The sequence below is a fragment of the Priapulus caudatus genome, unplaced genomic scaffold (assembly GCF_000485595.1).
Source record: "Priapulus caudatus unplaced genomic scaffold, Priapulus_caudatus-5.0.1 Scaffold21, whole genome shotgun sequence".
In the NCBI taxonomy this organism is placed as follows: Eukaryota; Metazoa; Priapulida; class Priapulimorpha; order Priapulimorphida; family Priapulidae; genus Priapulus; species Priapulus caudatus.
In genome coordinates this window covers 6440-24054 of record NW_014577082.1, presented here as the reverse complement: position 1 = coordinate 24054, position 17615 = coordinate 6440, and the positions used below count along the sequence as shown (strand labels likewise).

The 17615-nt window shown below is 49.1% G+C and overlaps 1 protein-coding gene across 1 annotated transcript in view; it reads left to right on the top strand.

Annotated features, from left to right (window-relative positions):
- Positions 1-7841, top strand: part of LOC106812340 — a 20037-nt gene extending 12196 nt beyond the window's left edge. Inside the window, exon 8 of the mRNA XM_014816191.1 lies at positions 6849-7841. Coding sequence (XP_014671677.1) covers positions 6849-7141 — 293 coding nt within the window. The 3' untranslated portion in view covers positions 7142-7841. The remainder of the gene's footprint in view (positions 1-6848) is intronic.
- Positions 7842-17615: the final 9774 nt, after the last annotated feature.

Genomic DNA, 17615 nt, shown 5'->3' with positions numbered 1-17615 from the left:
AGCCATACCTTCTACAGCGCGCTGAACAATTGAACGGCGCACAATATTTGCTATGTCTTGCGCGGCGGATTTCGTTTATTTGCCGTGCAAAAACACTTCGCTGCATGTTTTTGTAGTTGTTCTCTAAAATGTTACGCTTGCCGCGCCGGCGGCAAATGTCGGTCTGAATTGTAAGGGCGCGGCTGACTTGAAGCTTAGCATTCAAACTTAGGATTCTTAGGATAGATTCTTAGATAGATTCAACTGAGATAGAAACTTTAGTCACACGTCTTCATCCCTATCTCGCAAATAATAAGTTGGAATTCTGACATCAAAGCAGTTTATTATGTGTAAGCAGGTAAGTTCACAGAAAAATTGATTCTAAGGTCGAAATGATTTTCGCTGAGACTACAATAGCTAAGCAAACTTAAAACGAACGCCAAGAATGCCATATAGTTCAAACAGAAAAAAAATGGTGACGCATTACACAGATGAAGATGCGTTGTTCATTGCCCGGCAGCATGCCATTAGAGAAGAGAACTCATTAACACACAGTACTTGTTTATGTAACACGTCTGTTAAATCATGTTGTTTAATTTGGCACGATGTGGAAACAGCGCGGAATGGGCAGATAGCCAGCGCGGCGGCGCGCAAGGTGCTGCTTTCACCTCGTGTTTCTTCAATTCCGAGATTTATTAAACGCAAACTTTTGCAATATTTATATTTCGTAACAAAAGCACGATGAATAGTGGCTTTATTAAAAACTTATTAGTGGTGTACATTAGGCTTTTATCAAGTATAATCCCTTCACAATCCAAAAGGATCCCTTATTAGAGGATAAATGTTTTACGACTGTTGCACACCGTTGATAAAACTGGGCACTAATTATGAAAAACCAATCAACAATTAGTAATTAAGGCTGGTTTAATTTAGATGCCCACCGCCCTTGCATTTCTCCACCTCCTGGGAGGTATAGGCCAATCGAGCGGATAGCCTTGATACATGATGCGCACACCAAAAACAAACACATACATTATTTTATCCCATTAATCGATTTAACGCGAGCTTTAAATTTTGTCTTTTTATAATTATGTTATAGAGCCAGCTTAGTGTTGCCCGTCTGGGATTAAAATTTTAAAATTCTAACCCCATCACAGCACGATATGCCACTCTCGTGGACTATTGACGCTATCCCAGGCACAATTGCATGCGCCGCATGCTTAGATTAGATGTAGAAATATTCCTACTGCGCTATATGAAGCATTTCGACACGGTTCGAGTGCGTCGACGCATAGCATTTAAAGTCGCTATCAAATATTTTGAAACAACAATTACACTTTCGACATATTGTTACACCTCAGTATAAAAGTCCGTGAGTTGTGTTTTTATTGGAACGTGGTGGTATATGAATATAACAACTCGATAAGACTTTGCGGAATGAATCAAAGGAAATCGCAATGCAGCGTGCGCGATTTAGAACGCATAACATCACCTACAATCCATGCAACGTTGCCATATACTTGCCAGTAGCTAGAAAAATATTTACGAAACAATGCGTCGAACATACTTCAACCTTTCAGTCACCACGGCGAGCTGCCGTGAGTATTTTTCCTTAAAGATATAACACTGCGAGTAATCGTCTCGATCGATCCCGCTACTCACAATACACGTGTTATCAAAGCATACCCACTCCCTATACTCGCAATGATACATTCTTGCACGTTTAAATAAACATAATAGGCCATTGCCTATTTTCAGATTTATTATAAATTTAGTTGTAATCGTCCCGTTCAAACATTCCACGCTAACATACACCGTCGTCCTACACACGCACGCTCGATGATCACATCATCAAGTCCTCGATTACTTACCAGCTTGTATTTCCCGCCGTAACTGCATGCGGGGGCCCTACCACCAGCACGTACTATCTATCGCGTAATCATCGATTGTCTTCACTGCGTTCATGTTCGCGCGTGCTGCCAGCTGGCTTTTAAATGCATAACTGACGGGCCATGCTTTGTGACTTCGCGCGCCAGTCCGTCGGCTGCGCAAATGTATAACAACCTTAGTCAGCGAATCACTTACTTCTGTCCTCTTTCTTCCTTTCTGTTCTGCTTTTCTTCTTGTGAGCAGGATGTTTTTTGGAGCGAGTCGCGCTTCGAAGGTGGCGAACTTTCGTGTTCGTGTTCGCTCCGGGGTCGCGCTCCTGCGTTGTTGGTCCGTGTTGTTGTGCCGCGGCTGTGTGTCCGACTTACGGCGTTTGGTTGAAAATGTAAGTTAACTTTCCCGCCCACGGTACGGAGAGGCGCAGACACAGCATTCTCCAGCGATGTAGATGTTTGAACGGCGCAGATCGTGCCTCACGCCCATATGCATAAACACTCGCAGCCGAGCACGCCACCGGAAGCGAGCGTAGCTGCGCAATCGCTAAATTCACAACACGCACACACACTTCACCACACACACCGCGCAGCGCGCGCCTACGCACACACAACGCCCACAATATCGCACCACAGACACGCCACACACACGCAAACACCCCTCCGCCGACACACACACGCTGCCACACCGAGGTGGTTAGCGAGCAGCATAGGCTCAGAGCACCTCTTTCGCCCATTCATCGCTCCCTGTCTGGGTAGTCCCCTATACGGTGTGTAAGAATAGAGCGCTCTGGGGATGGTTAAGGCTAACGAACCTATTCTGACCAGCGTACAACACTGGCCACAGAAAAAAATTCCCTAGATTATTTCGCCCAAATATCGCATTTTACACGCTAAGCCATTGTATCCTGGGCTGAAACACTAAAGTTACCTTCTGATTAAGTGTAAGGTTGCCGAATGGTGCCTGTTTAGTTATTTATTTGAGAGCATTTAATTAAGATTAATCATACTATCACGGTGCTAGGCGCCGTTGCCATGGTTAGCAGCGACACGCCCTGTTTTTAGGTTGTTATCTCGGCCCTAGCCAGTTTGATCTCTGGGGATGCATTGACCGGACACGGGAAAAGATCTCCCAAAGGAAGTAGTGTGCTAAAGTATGGGTAGGCAGAGCGTGTAGTGCCACGTGTGTGCCGACAGCGAGATGCGTGTTAAAGCAGTACATGGCGTGTCCGGAGCATTGTGTCACGGTCGTGCGCGGCGTGATGTAGCCCAGGACAGGTTATGATAACGCCACCCGCGTAAAACCCGCCCTCCACATACCAGACGCGCGCCTTCGCATGTCGCAAAACGCCATCTGAACATTCATATCCACCTCCCCCCTCCATCTCGCCCCTCTTCTATCTCTCTTTCTCTCTACCTGCTGCCAACAAACCGACGCCCCGTCCACTCATTACTCACTATCGTGCGTGATCGGACGACCTTACGTGAGCGGTGGGATAGATGGCCCGCTCCGCGTCGGTGGCGGTATCGGAATGCCGAACCTCGGCCGTCCGGCTCTAACTTTTTGAATGACGTCCTCTTGAGACCAGTAAGTCGCGGTCGCTTTTCAGACAGACGATGACGCTGACGGAGGATCCCCTCGCCGAGCGACGCAGCAGCCGGATGCGGCCGTGAGGAACGGCGATGGCGATGGTGAAGCCGGCTAGCGGCCTGATGCAGGGCAACGTCTCCTCCCTGCCTTGCACGTGCACCCGGTCGGCCGCCCGGCGCCGCTGCCCGCCGCCGAGCCAGTATGCGTTTCAGCGCCGTGTCGCCTCGCTGAAATCAATACCTCCGGCTTAAGCTCAACGATCTGATGATGCTATGATCCTGTGATGGTAGTGCGTTCGCACCGTCGCTGTGCCGTTGCGTGCACCCCGTAAGGGGCGCCCGGGGGCCGTTTGCGTGCGCAACTGCCGTTGCACCGTGCGTCGCGTGCGTGGCGGCGTCGCCCGTGGCGTCGACTGATTGCGTGCAGTTGCAGCCCCGTGCGCCGCTGCCGTGCATGTGTGTGCTGTGGCCATGTGTGCGGCGCCTGTGTGTTTGTGTTGTTGTGTGTGTTGGTTGATATCATCGCGTGATTGTAAGAGGATAGTTGATTTGTTCAGCCCGCGCCTTAGTGACGTCTTTAACATGGTAATAATAGTTCATCGGATAAATCCACACAATCAGCTATCCTACTCACGTAATTCTATCTCATTCCATTCACTTCATTCATTCAATCCGTGCACCACCGTAAATAATACTCATTCCATACATCCTTCATGCTTTGTCAGCTTTCGATCCACTTCATCTGATTCGTAAATTGCATCCCACCCATACCGCCTACCATTTTCTGTTTTCTCCCACTCTGTCCCGCCTTCTCCCCCACCCTCTCTCTCTCTCTGCTCGCTCTCCTCTCTACTCTCGTCAATCTCTCACTCTCTCTCTCTCTCTCTCTGCTCTCATCATCTACTCTCTACTCTACCTCTCTTTACCGCTATCGCTCGCTACCTTTCTCTCTCTCTTCTCGATCTCTGCATCGCTACTCTCTCTCTCTCTCTCTCTTCTCTCTTCTGTCTCTCTCTTTCTCTTCTCTCTCTCTCTCTCGCTCTCGTCTCTCTCCTCTCTCTCTTCTCTTCTACTCGCGCTTCCTTTCCATCCCCCATACTTCCCCCTCTCTATTTCTTCCCTCTCTTTCTTTCCCTCTCTCTCTCTTTCTCTCTTTTTTCCCTCTCTCTGGCTCTCTCTTTCCCTCTTCTATTCCCTTCTCTCTCTCTTCACACTTCTCTTTCTCTTTCATATCATACTCTTCTCTCCTCTCATCTCTCTTCTTCTTTATATATTATATATAATAACGTGTGCATGTGTGTGTATGTGTGTTGTCAATGTACCCATGCGCAGGTTTTAACTCGTAATCGCGGTCGTGATGGATTCTCATCAGCGGATGTGCGAAATAAATCGCTAATAGTTAAAGTAACGTGAACATAAAATCTGCAGAGAGATCTCAGTGTCTACGCCTATCTATATATGCCACTGCGCTGTATATAATAACGCGTTATTAAATACAGCGCAGTGTTATATACTATTTGCACAGATGCGAGCGCCATCTGTACGCAGCGATAGGTGGACACGAGTCTTGACGAAATTACTAATGACGCGTGATTAAAAATTAACGCGTGAGAGTAATGCGCCGACGAATTCAAGATCTAGCAGGGATGTTCTAAGGATAATTTTTGCTTGCGATCAGATAAGTTTCGGCATAGTGAGTGTCATATAGGAATTGTCTCTCGCAGACTATAATCTTGGTGTGCTGGGAGGACGATCGTCCCGTGTGCTTAGTTTTTACATTAAATAAACATTAATATAACCCATAGGCGGAGGTGGCGGGTGGGATGCACGCGCGGTAACAAACGCGTGGTAATGGAACCGCTACAGATATTTAATATGCGTGCGTTACATGTAGAATAAATCACAAATAACACGCAACGGTGGTCGCACACGAGGAGCAATGATTCACCAGTATGTGCTATGATGCATTCGTGCGCGCACTGCAACATCCGTGCCCGCAATTATACACCAGTGCGCGTGCACGTATTGATTACCCGTGCTTACCGTGCGCGCGATGGTACACCCGTGCCGCGCAATGATACACATGTAGCCTACTCGCAATGATATACGCGTTGACGCAATGATGCCACCGCGCGCCCACTAACATACGAGTGCGTGTGCTAATCGGCGCGCGCGCGCACTGATTTAGCATTACACAGACCGATGACTCTACAATCTGTTGTGCTAGCTAGGCTAGATGAATCGTTGAGATGTCGTACGCACACGTACGTACGCCCATGTACGCTGACTCCATACGTGTGTGACATAGCCGCGCCGTACACGCATGCCTGCCGTGCGTGCCCGAGTGCTCTCTCTCTCTCCAAGCAGATCGATCTAAGGCGACGTAATTCTAATAATTAGCGCGTGCAACGCTCGCCGTTCTATTGTTTTGTGCGATTGCACATGCGCCGTGACACATCATCAGCGCCGCCATTGCATTCAGACGCCGCATCTGCCTCCGAACGAGAACCCCCCTTAATGAGTCATGCTATCACGTGACGCGATCTTGGAATGGAATTAAAATTTTCCATTCGGCCCCAGGCGATATCCCCGAATTAAAATGCGAACGAAAATATTTTCATTTCGAGTTTAATTAGTCGTTTTAAAACCGTCGAATTCTAGTAATTACGCATGCAGATTCGTCGCGCGTGCTCCTTCGTCAGCGGATGGCTCCCGCAGTCCGTCTCTAGTGCTAGGCGACCTTTCACCATTCACGGGAATTGATCAGTAACGGGACGGCACAATCAGCTTGCGGCGATGAGAGAATTGCTCTCCTGCTGTTATTTTAGCCGCTCTCTCGATCACGTTGCGGAATTTAACGCACGTAATGCGATCAGCAGCTGTCAGAAAAAATTACGCGTAGAATAGATCGCGTATAAAAAAAAATCGCGAGATAAAAATTGAGCGAGCAAGGCGGTAGGCGGCAGCTCGCATTGTTCTTGGTAGAATAACGCGGGAAAAGCGACTGTTTCTATATATGATTGAGCGCGTAGTGCTCAGTTGCCAACAGATTATGCTCGGTGATTGAATGTAAAACAAGGCACAGAAATTGATGTGCGAAAAGAAGCTAAAAATAATTGTTACTGAATGACCAATTCAGAGACGCACGCACGTACGCCCTCATGCACGAACGCATGCAGGTTTGCTCACGCGCACGCATGCACGCACGCAGACAGGCGAGCGCGCGCACACACAGATGCACGACATGCACACATGCAGCTGGTAACCCACGGCCACGCACACAACCAAGCAAGCACGCACACAACCAGGCAAGCACGCACACGCACGCACGCACGCACGCACGCACGCACGCACACACATACACACACACGTTGAGCTAACCGGAGGATTGATTTCCAGCGAGCGACACGGCGCTGAAGCAACGCGGCGGCGGCAGCGGCGGCGACGGTGACGGCAGCAGGGAGGAGGTTGCCTGCATCAGCCGCACCGGCTTCACCATCGCCATCGCCTTCCTCACGGCCTCGCTGCTCGTCGCCATCCTCGTCAGCGTCATCGTCTGTCTGAAAACACGCGACTACTGGCTCAAGGACGTCTTCAAAGTCGAGCCGGAGGCCGAGTTCGGATTCACGCCACCGACGCGAGCGCCATCTATACGCTCCGTAAGGTCGCCGTCGCACGAAGGAGTTGAGTGACGGGCGTCGTTGTTGGAGGCGGAGAGAGAGAGAGAGAGAGGGGGAGAGGAGGGGGGAGGTGGGAATAATGTTCAAGGCGTTTGTGCGATGCGAGCGCCGTCTGGATGTGGAGCGGGGTTTTACGCGGGTGCGTACAAACCTCTGGCACACACGCCCGCACACACAGACACGCCCATCTGCTTTAACGCACTCCTTCCACACACGTGGCACTACACGCTCTGCTCCCATCTTTAGCAAATACTTCTTTGGCGACTTTTCCGTGTCGGCAATGCACCCATCAAACTGGTTAGCCGTAAACACCTAAAACAGCGTTCCTGCTAACCATGCACGGCGCCTAGCACACGTGATAGATGATATCTTAATTAAATGCTTCAAAAATAACTAACAGGCACCATGTCGCAACCTTACACTTATCAGAAGGTAACTTTAGTGTTTCAGCCAGGATACAATGGCTTAGCGTTAAATCGATATTTGCGAAAAATCAGGGAATTTTTTTCTGTGCCAGTGTTGTAGCTGGTCAGAATAGGTTCGTTACTTACCATCCCCAGAGCGCTCTTCTTACACCGGTATAGGGACTACCCAGAACAGGGACGATGATGGGGAAAGAGGTGCTCTGCCTATCTGCTGCTACACACCTCGGTGTGCGCGTGTGTGTGTGCGGAGGGGTGTTGCGTGTGTGTGCGTGTCTGTGCGTATTGTGCGTGTGTGTGCGTGCGCGCGCGCGTGTGTGTGTGTGAGTGTGTGTGCGTGTGTGTATTTGCGATTGCGCCTGTGTTCGTGCGTTCGTGCGAGTGTTTATGCATATGGGCGTGAGCACGTCTGCGCGTTCAAACATCTAATCTGGGAGAATGCTTGTCTGCGCTCGTACACGTAGCAGGCGGGAAAGTTAACTCAATTTTCAAACCGTAACAGTACATTCGGCATTTCGAAGCGCGACTCCAAAAAACATCCTGCTCACAAGAAGAAAAAGCAGAACAAGAAGAGGAAGAAGAGGAAGAAGAAGTGATTCGCGACTAAGGTTGTTTACATTTGCGCAGCCGACGCTGGCGCGCAACAAACATGCCGTAATTAGCATTTAAAAGCCAGCTGCACACGCCGACATGACGCAACATCGATGATTTAACCGATAGTAGTACGTGCTGGCGGTAAGGGCCGCATCAGTTACGCGGGGAAACAAGTGGTAGTATCGAGGACTTGATGATGTGATCACGAGCGTGCGTGTGTAGCCGACGTTATGTTACGGTGGAATGTTGAACGTGTACGATTACATAAATTTATATAATCTGAAAATATGCAATGGCCTATTTATGTTTATTTAACGTCAAAAATGTATCATTGCGAGTATAGGGCAGTGGTATGCCTTTGATAACACGTGTATTGTGAGTAGGGTCGATAGACATTACTCGCAGGTTTATATTTAAGGAAAATACTCAGGCAGCTCGCCGTGGGACTGAAGGTTGAAGTATGTTCGACCATTGTTTCGTATATTTTCTACTCGTATATCAACGTTGATGGATGTATGATGTTATCGCGTTCTAAATACGCGCAGCTCATTGCGATTTCCTTTGATTCATTCCCAAAGTCATTATCGATTTGTTATATTATATACACAACGTTCCAATAAAAACACACACGCTTTTATATGAGTGTACAATTATATCGAAAGTGTATTGTTGTTTCAAATTTGATAGCAATTTAAATCTATGCGTCGACCACTCGAACGTTCGAATGCTTGCATAGCCAGTAGGAATATTACATCAATTAAGCATGCGGCCATGCATTGTCCTGGAAGCGTCAATAGTCACGAGTGCATATCGTGCTGTGATGGGGGTTTAGAAATTTTAAAACATTTTAATCCAGACGGGCAACATAGCTGGCTCTAAAACATAATTATAAAAAGACAAAATTTAAAGCTCCGTTAAATCGATTAATGGGAATAAATAATGTATGTTTTGTTTTTGGTGTGCCATCATGTATCAGGCATCCCTCGATGGCCTATACTCCAGGGAGTGGAAAATGCAAGCGGTGCATCTAATTAACCAAGCTAATTACTATTTTGATTGGTTTTCATAATTAGTGCAGTTTATCAACGGTGTGCACAGTAAAACATTTATCCTCTAAAAGGATCCTTTTGGATTTGTGAAGCATTATACTTGATAAGCTAATGTACACCACTAATAAGTTTTAATAAGCATATTATCGGTGCTTTTGTTCGAAATATAATATTCAAAAGTTTGCGTTCAATAATCGAATTGAAGAAACACATGAAAGACACCTTGCGGCGCCGCGTGCATCTGCCCATTCCGTTTTCACTCGGTGCAAATTAAAAACAACATGGATTTAACAGACGTGTTACATAAACAAGTACGTGTTTAATGAGTTCTCTTGCTCTATGCATGTGCCCAATAACAACGCATCTTCATCTGTGTAATGGTCAACTTTTTTTTCTGTTGACTATATGCATTCTGCGTTCGTTTTAAGTTTGCTTGTCATTGTTAGCCAGCGAAATCATTTCGACCTTTAGAATCAATTTTTCTTGAACTTCTGCTTCACATAATAACTGCTTTGTGTCAGAATCCAACTTATTATTTTCGAAGATTGAAGACGTGTTGAATCTAAGTTCTATCTCAGTTGAATCTATCTAAGAATCTATCTAAGAATCTAAGTTGAATCTAAGTTCAAGTCACCGGCCTTACGAATTCAGACGACATTTGCGCCGCGCGGCAAGCGTAACATTTTAGAGAACAACTACAAAAACATGCACGAAGGTTTTTGCACGGCAAATAAACGAAATCCCCGCAAGACATGCAAATATTGTGCGCGTTCAATTGTTCACGCGCTGTAGAGTATGCTACATGACACGCGGCATGAAACGCGAGAGAACTCTGAATGCGAATTAAGCATTATTTATCTATACTTCTGTCTATCACTGCAAAAGAATATTCGCTAAGAGGGAGGGCTAGCGCTCAGGCATTGGCATTCCACACGAGATGGCCGATGCTGCTGCTGCTGCCCGCGAGTGGACCGTGTCTATCGGACAGTTACATTCTTCCCGCGAAGAAAAGGCACCATTTATGGAAAATGGTTGTCGTTGTTTGTCGCCATTATCAGTCGAAAGAATCGGCGACTCCACGAGAACGTTAAGGAATTTCAGTTTGTACTCGTAACGGCAAATTGAGCGCCATCGAGAAAAGCTCTTTGCTTCTGTAACTTTTCAGCTGCAGCCATGCGTATTTTACTCCTTAAGTGCCCAACATTCAAACACTTTATGAGAAGGAAATCGCTGCAATCTCATAAAAGCACTCGAAAGCTACATAAATCGCGCGCGCGCGCATTCGTCTATTCGTCATTCTCTCTCTGGATTCATCAATGTCACGCGTTCGTTTTATTTGCACGCGCGTACATGTTCGCATTGCATTGTGCCATTGTCAGTCGTGTTGTTCGAACTCGCATTGCATTGTGGGTGTCGAGGAGTTGCAATATTACGGCAGCGTGCTTTGCGGCCCTCGAGGAGCCTGAACTCTGCGCGAGTAAAGCACTACACCGAACGCAGTGTGCATTGAAGGCGCCCCGTCTGCAAACACTGTGTATTTAACTTCGCCATTGCCTTTTGATGCGCAGGTTGAACTTGATATTACTTTTGATGTACGGGAAAATAATTTCATTATCGGTGTACCGGCCGCGGCCGGGGAGAAATGGCGGCGAATCGAGGCTGAATGAGCTCTGCTAGTTTCGAGAACGAAATCAGTTCATACAGAGATGAGTCAGCGCTCAATAGTTGAGCTTGATTCTCGCATACATTCATAGCGATTTGCTCTTCAATACGATTACAAGGAGAGTAACCATGCATGAGCTCTCTCTCTCTCTCTCTCTCTCTCTCTCTCTCTCTCTCTCTCTCTCTCTCTCTCTCTCTCTCTCTCTCTCGCTTCTCTCTCTCTCTCTCTCTCTCATCTTCTGTCTCTCTCTCTGTCTTTCCCTCTCTCTCTCTCCTCTCTCTCTCTCTCTCTCTCTCCTCTTTTCTTCTCTCTCTCTCTCTCCTCTCTCTCTCTCTCTCTCTTCTCTCTTCTCTCTCTCTCTCTCTCTCTCTCTCTCTCTCTCTTCTTTCTTCTCTCTCTCCTCTCTCTCTCTCTCTCTCTCTCTTCTCTTTCTCTCTCCTCTCTCTTCTCTCTTCTCTCTCTCTCTCTCTCTCTCTGTCTCTTCTATCTCTCTCTCTATCTCTTTCTCCTCGCACTCTTTCTATCTCCCTCGCTCTCGTGCTCTCTCTCGCTCTCGCTTGCTTTTTCCTGCGTGCTCTCTCTCGCTCTCTATTACAATTTCTTACGCGCGCTCTCTCGCTCTCTATTACAATCTCTTACGTGGCCTTTTTTGCTCCCTCCATTTCTCTTCCTGGTGTAATAGGCGGATGCAGGCACGGCATTGCATGATTAGAAAGAACACATATAATTCTACGTTTTGAATATATTCGTAGTAATTTTATTTTTTAACAATTCACACACATTTTATCTCCTTTCCAATCCCCGCCGGGTCGGTCTCTCGACACTTCTCTTTTCAATTCTATCTACTCATATCTCTTCTATCTTACTATTATTTACTTGTGACCTTCTTTCTCTACCACCCTCCTTCTCTTTCGCCCCCCCCTCTCTCATCTCTCTCTCTCTTGTCTCTCTTGCGTCCCACCCTTGCCCACTCGCTCACATACCGTTCTTTTTCTCGTTTGGCGTTTCTCGCTCGCTCTCGCAAGACTTCAGCGCTCTCTGCCACTGATGATTAGATCGCAGCATCTATAGACAAAGCGCCTGTCGTACGTCTCAGCCGCCCGCGCTGCGTTCAACCCGTCTCTGTCCCACGCTATCGGATGATTGCTCATTACGATGGCGACACGCGAAGGCACGCGCATTTTTCTCTTCATATTCTTTTTCGTCGTGCAAGCAGCATGCGTTCAGTCAGGTGAGTTCCGTTGCCGGTCGCGCACCCGAGCGTATCCGAACTCACGCAGCGGAGCGATCGCCACGTGCAACGCAGTAGCGAGCAGGTAGCAGCAGCCAGCAGATACGCAGCCGGCAAGTAGCCATCAGTAAGCAGCACAGCCAGCAGCTAAGCGCAGCAGTGCAGCAGTAAGCAGCAGCAGCGGGCAGCAGCTAGCAGATAGTTAGCCAGACAGCAGCTGCGCGGCAGCAGCAGCAGTAGCAGCAGCAGAGCGCAGGCAGCAAGCGAAGCAAAAGTAGAGCATAGCGAGCAGCCAGTAGCAGCCAGCTTAGGCGGCAGCAGCAGCTGCGCAGCAGCAGTGTAGCAGCAGCGCGTAGCCGCAGTAGCCAGCCTAGCAGCACAGGTCAGTGCAGCAGCAGCAGCAGTTTGCAGCCAGCAGCAGCGTAGCAACGGCGGCAGCGGCATCTGCCAGCAGTCGGCAGCAGCAGCAGTAGTAGCAGCAGCCAACAGTTGGCCGAGACCCAGGCCTACTCCTTTCCTTCCGACAGAACTCGGTCCGGCATTGACGGATGATCGCATTTTAAAAGCTCATGATGAATCATTAATCAGAAGTCACAAATCCCGCGAGACGGCCGCCGCCGTCTCCTCACGGCTCTATATCGAAACATGACAAACTCGCCGCCAGCCAACAAACAGCGGCGGCAGCAGCGGCTTGCGGCTCCGTCAATAAGCTCCCTCCAGCACGGCAGCCGAGAGTAGAGCTTCATCCAGCGGCGTTGATTCTTCCTCCTGCACCACCGGCCAGCGGAAGTCGCGCACGTCTGTTTTTTTTTCTTTCCTAATGGGATTAGCTTAGTGACACCGTTATGAGTCTATAATGTGAAAATTGCTCGACGTCGTCATCGCTTATATCATTTATATCGCGCCATGTGTGATGTTGCTGCGATGTGGATGTGGTTAGGCGTGCTGTGTGTGTTTCGTGCGTGCGTCGCCCTAAAGTCGTGACTGCGTCAGCTGCGTCTTGTTGCTTTTGTTTGTTTGTTTGTGTGGTGTGTTGCGTGCATGTGTGTGTGTGTGTGATGCCTGTGGTGTGTTGTGTGTGTGTGTGCGCGTGTGCGTCGGTGCGTGTGCGTGTGGCGTGCATGTCGCGTGCGCGTGCCGTGCTGACGTGTGCGAGTCGTGTGCGTGTGCGTGTGTGCGTGGTGCGTGTGCGTCGGTCCGCGCGTGTGCGTGTGTGTGTGTGTGTGTGTGTGTGTGTGTGTGCGTGTGCCGTGTGCGTGTGCCGTGTGCGTGTCGTGTGCGTTTCGTGCGTGTGCCGTGTGGTCGTGCGTGCGGTGCGTGTGCGTGTGGTGTGCGTTAATGTGGCGTGTTGCGTGTGCGTGTGCGTGTCGTGTGGCGTGTGCGTGTGCGTGTGCGTGTGTATGTGTGCGTGTATGTCTCGTGTGGTGTGCGTGTGGACTCGCGTTGTGTGTGTGTGCGTGGTGCGTTGTGCGTGTTGGCGCTGTGGCGTGTGCGTGTGTATGTATGTGTGTTGGTGTGCGTGGTCGTGTGTGAGGTGTGTGTGTGTGAGTGTGTGGTGTGTGTGAGAGTGTCGTGTGCGTGGTGTGTGTGCGTGTGTGTTGTGTATACGTGTGCGTGTGCGTTTGTGTGTGTGTGTGTGTGTGGTGTTGTTGTGTGCGTGCGTGCGTGCGCGCGTGCTGGCATGCGCGTGTGCGTGTGCGTGTGCGTGTGCGTGTGCGTGTACGTGTGGCGTGTGCGCTGTGACCGCGTGCTGCGGTGTGGTGTGGCGTGTGTATGTGTGCGTGTATGCGTTGTGGTGTTGCAGCTCATCCCCCCCCGTGTTGCGTGTGTGTGCTGTGTGCGTGTGCGTGTGCGTGTTGTATGTATGTGTCGCTGTGTGGTGTGTGTGGCGTGGGTGTGGATGTGTGTGTTGTGTGTGTTGTGTGTGTGTGTTGCGCTGTGTGCGTGGTCCTGTGTGTGTGTGTATACGTGTGTGTGTGTTGTGGTTGTGCGTGTGCTCTCTGTCTGCGTGTGTGTGTGTGTGGTGTGTTGTTGTGTGTGTATGTGTGTGTGGTCTGTTGCGTGTGCGTGTGTGTGTGTGTGTGTGAGTGTGTGTGTGTGTGTGTGTGTCGTGGTGTGTGGTGTTGTGTGTCGTGTGTGTGCGCGTGCGTGCATGGTGGTGTATGTGTGTTGTCATATGTACCATGCGCCAGGGTTTTAACTCGTAATCGCCCGGTCACGCGTGATGGATTCTCATCAGCGGATGTGCGAATTAAATTCGACCTTAATAGTTAAATAACGTGAACATAAAATCTGCCAGAGAGATCTTCAGTGTCTACGCCTCTTCTATATATGCCACGCCTGCTGCTGCTATTATAATAACGCGCTTATTTACATACAGCGCAGTGTTATATTGCTATTTGTACAGATTGCGAGCGCCATCTTGTACGCGCGATAGGTGGGACACAGTTCTTGACGAAATTACTAATGACCGTGATTAAAAATTACGCGTGAGAGTATGCGCCGACGGAATTCAAGCAAGCATCTTTAGCAGCGGATGTTCTATTAGGATGATTTTTGCTTGCGATCAGATAAGTTTCGGCCATAGTGAGTGTCATATAGGAATTGTCTCTCGCCAGCATTATAATCTTGGATGTGCTGGGATGCGACGTCGTCCCGATGTGCTTAGTTTATTACATTAATAAACATTATATAACCCATAGGCGTGAAGTGTCGCGGTGGGATGCACGCGCGGTAACAAACGCGTTGGTAATGCGAACGCCTACAGATATTTAATATCGCGTGCGTTTACATGCCCTTAGAAAAATCACAAATAACACGCAAACGGGTTGGTCGCCACACGAGGAGCAATGATTCACCAGCTATGTGCTATGATGCATTCGTGCTCGCATGGCCAACATCCGCGTGCCGCAATTATACAACCAGTTGCGCGTGCACGTATTGCATTACCCGTCTTACCGTGCGCGCGATGACGGTACACCCGTGCCGCGCAAATGATACACATGGTAGCCTACTCGCAATGATATATCGCGTGACGCAATTGATGCCACGCGCTTCCCACTACATACGATTCGGTGCGTTGTGCTAATTTCGCGCCGCGCGCGCGCACTGCATTTAGCATTACAACAGACGATGACTCTACCAATCTGTTGTGTAGCTAGGCTAGTATGAATTCGTTGAGTATGTCGTACGCACTACGTACGGTTACGCCCATGTACGCTGACTCCATACGTGTGTGACATAGCCCGCGCCGTACACGATGCCTGCGTGAGCGCTGCGAGTGCGCTCTCTCTCTTCTCCAAGCAGATCGATCTAAGGCGAGTTTATTCAATAATTATGCGCGCTGCCAACGCTCGCCGTTTCTTGTTTATGTGCGCTTTGCACATGCGCCGTTGCACAATCATCAGCGCCGCCATTGCATTCAGACGCCGCATCCTGGCCTCCCGAACGAGAACCCCCTTAAAAAAAAATGAGTCATGCTTTTCACGTGACGCCGATCTTTGGAATGGAATTAAATTTTCATTCGGCCCCAGGCGGATATCCCCGAATAAAAATGCGAACGAAATAATTTTCATTCGATGGTTTAATTAGTCGTTTTAAAAACCGTCGAATTCTAGTAATACGCCATGACAGATTCGTCGCGCCGGTGCATGCTCCTTCTGTCAGCGGATGGTCCCGCAGTCCGTCTCTAGTGCTAGGCGCGACCTTTCACATTCACCGCCGGAATTGATCAGTAACGGGGATCGGCCAAATCAGCTTGCGGCGATGAGAGATTTGCTTCTCCTGCTGTTATTTAGCCGCTCTCCGATCACGTTGCGGAATTTTAACAGCCACGTAATTGCGATCAGCAGCTGTCAGAAAAAATTTTACGCGTAGAATTAGATCGCGCTTATAAAAAAAATCGCGAGATAAAAATTTGACCGCGAGCAAGGGCGGTAGGCGGCCAGCTTCGCCATTGTTTTGGTTTAGAATTAACGCGGGAAAAGCGAGTTTCTATATATGATTGAGCGCGTAGTGCTCAGTTGCCAACAATTATTGCTCGGTGATTGATGTTCTAGAAAAACAAGGCCCACAGAAATTGTATGTCGGCGGAAAAGAATGTAGAAAATTAATTGATTACTGAATGACAATTCAGAGACGCACGCACGTACGCCCTTCATGCCACGAACGCATGCAGGTTGCTCACGCGCACGCATGCAGCACGCCAGACAGAGCGACGCGCGGCGCACAACACAGTTATGCACGACATGCACCACATGCAAGCTGGTAACCACACGGCACGCACACAACCAAGCAAGCACGCACACAACCAGGCAAGCACGCACACAACCAGGCAAGCACGCACACAACCAGGCAAGCACGCACACAACCAGACAAGCACGCACACAACCAAGGCAAGCACGCAACACAACAGCAAAGCACGCACACAACCAGGTCAAGCACGCACACAACCAGGCAAGCACGCCACACAACCAGACAAAGCACTCACACAACCAGCAGCACGCACACAAACAAGCAAGCACGCACACAACCAAGGCAAGCCGCACACAACCAGACAAGCACGCGACACCCAGGCAAGCACGGCACACAACCAGGAAGCACGCACACAACGCAGGCAAACACGCACCACAACACAGGCAAGCACGCACACACGCACGCACGCACGTACACAACCAGGCAAGCACGCACACAAACAGGCAAGCACGCACACACGCACGCACGCACGTACACAACCAGGCAAGCACGCACACAAACAGGCAAGCACGCACACACGCACGCACGCACGTACACAACCAGGCAAGCACGCACACAAACAGGCAAGCACGCGCACACGCACGCACGCACGCACGCACACACGCACGCACGCACACAACCAGGCAAGCACGCACACAAACAGGCAAGCACGCGGCCACATACATAAGGATAAAACGGCATGAACGTCATTGTTGAGAGCATGTACCAATCCATTCGTGTATATTACATAACCTAACATGATGGTGTACTTTCCATGTAGTCAGCAGGCACCACAAACTTTCATACATTAAGCGCGGGACTATACATTACACATAGCGCATTTCTTTATACTAACTACTCTTTACTCGACCGTTTCAGTTGTTTGCGTATTAGCAATATAACGTATTTTCGAAATGCGTTTGCTTGAATAAGTAATCGATGCAGTGTGGTGTTGTCTTTCGCTCTCGCTATGGAAATATCGATTCGGCAAATTACGGAGTGTTATTCTCGGCTGATATTTCTCCATTTCTATTGTGACTGTTGCTATTGTCGCAGCCTACCCGCCTTATTAGGTTCCATCGCGCCATGTGTACGTTCAGGCAATGTCGCGTTTCACACCTGTGAGCTTAGACTGCCGATGTGTACCAAACCGATAGCACTCCACTACAATAAACGTGCAAAGAGCGGCTAACTCTACACTAGGCGATACTGTCAAGAAATAGCTGCGTGAATAGGTGAACGAGCGCATATATAATAGATGATCAATTGGCACAAGTATAGAGAGGCAGAGAGA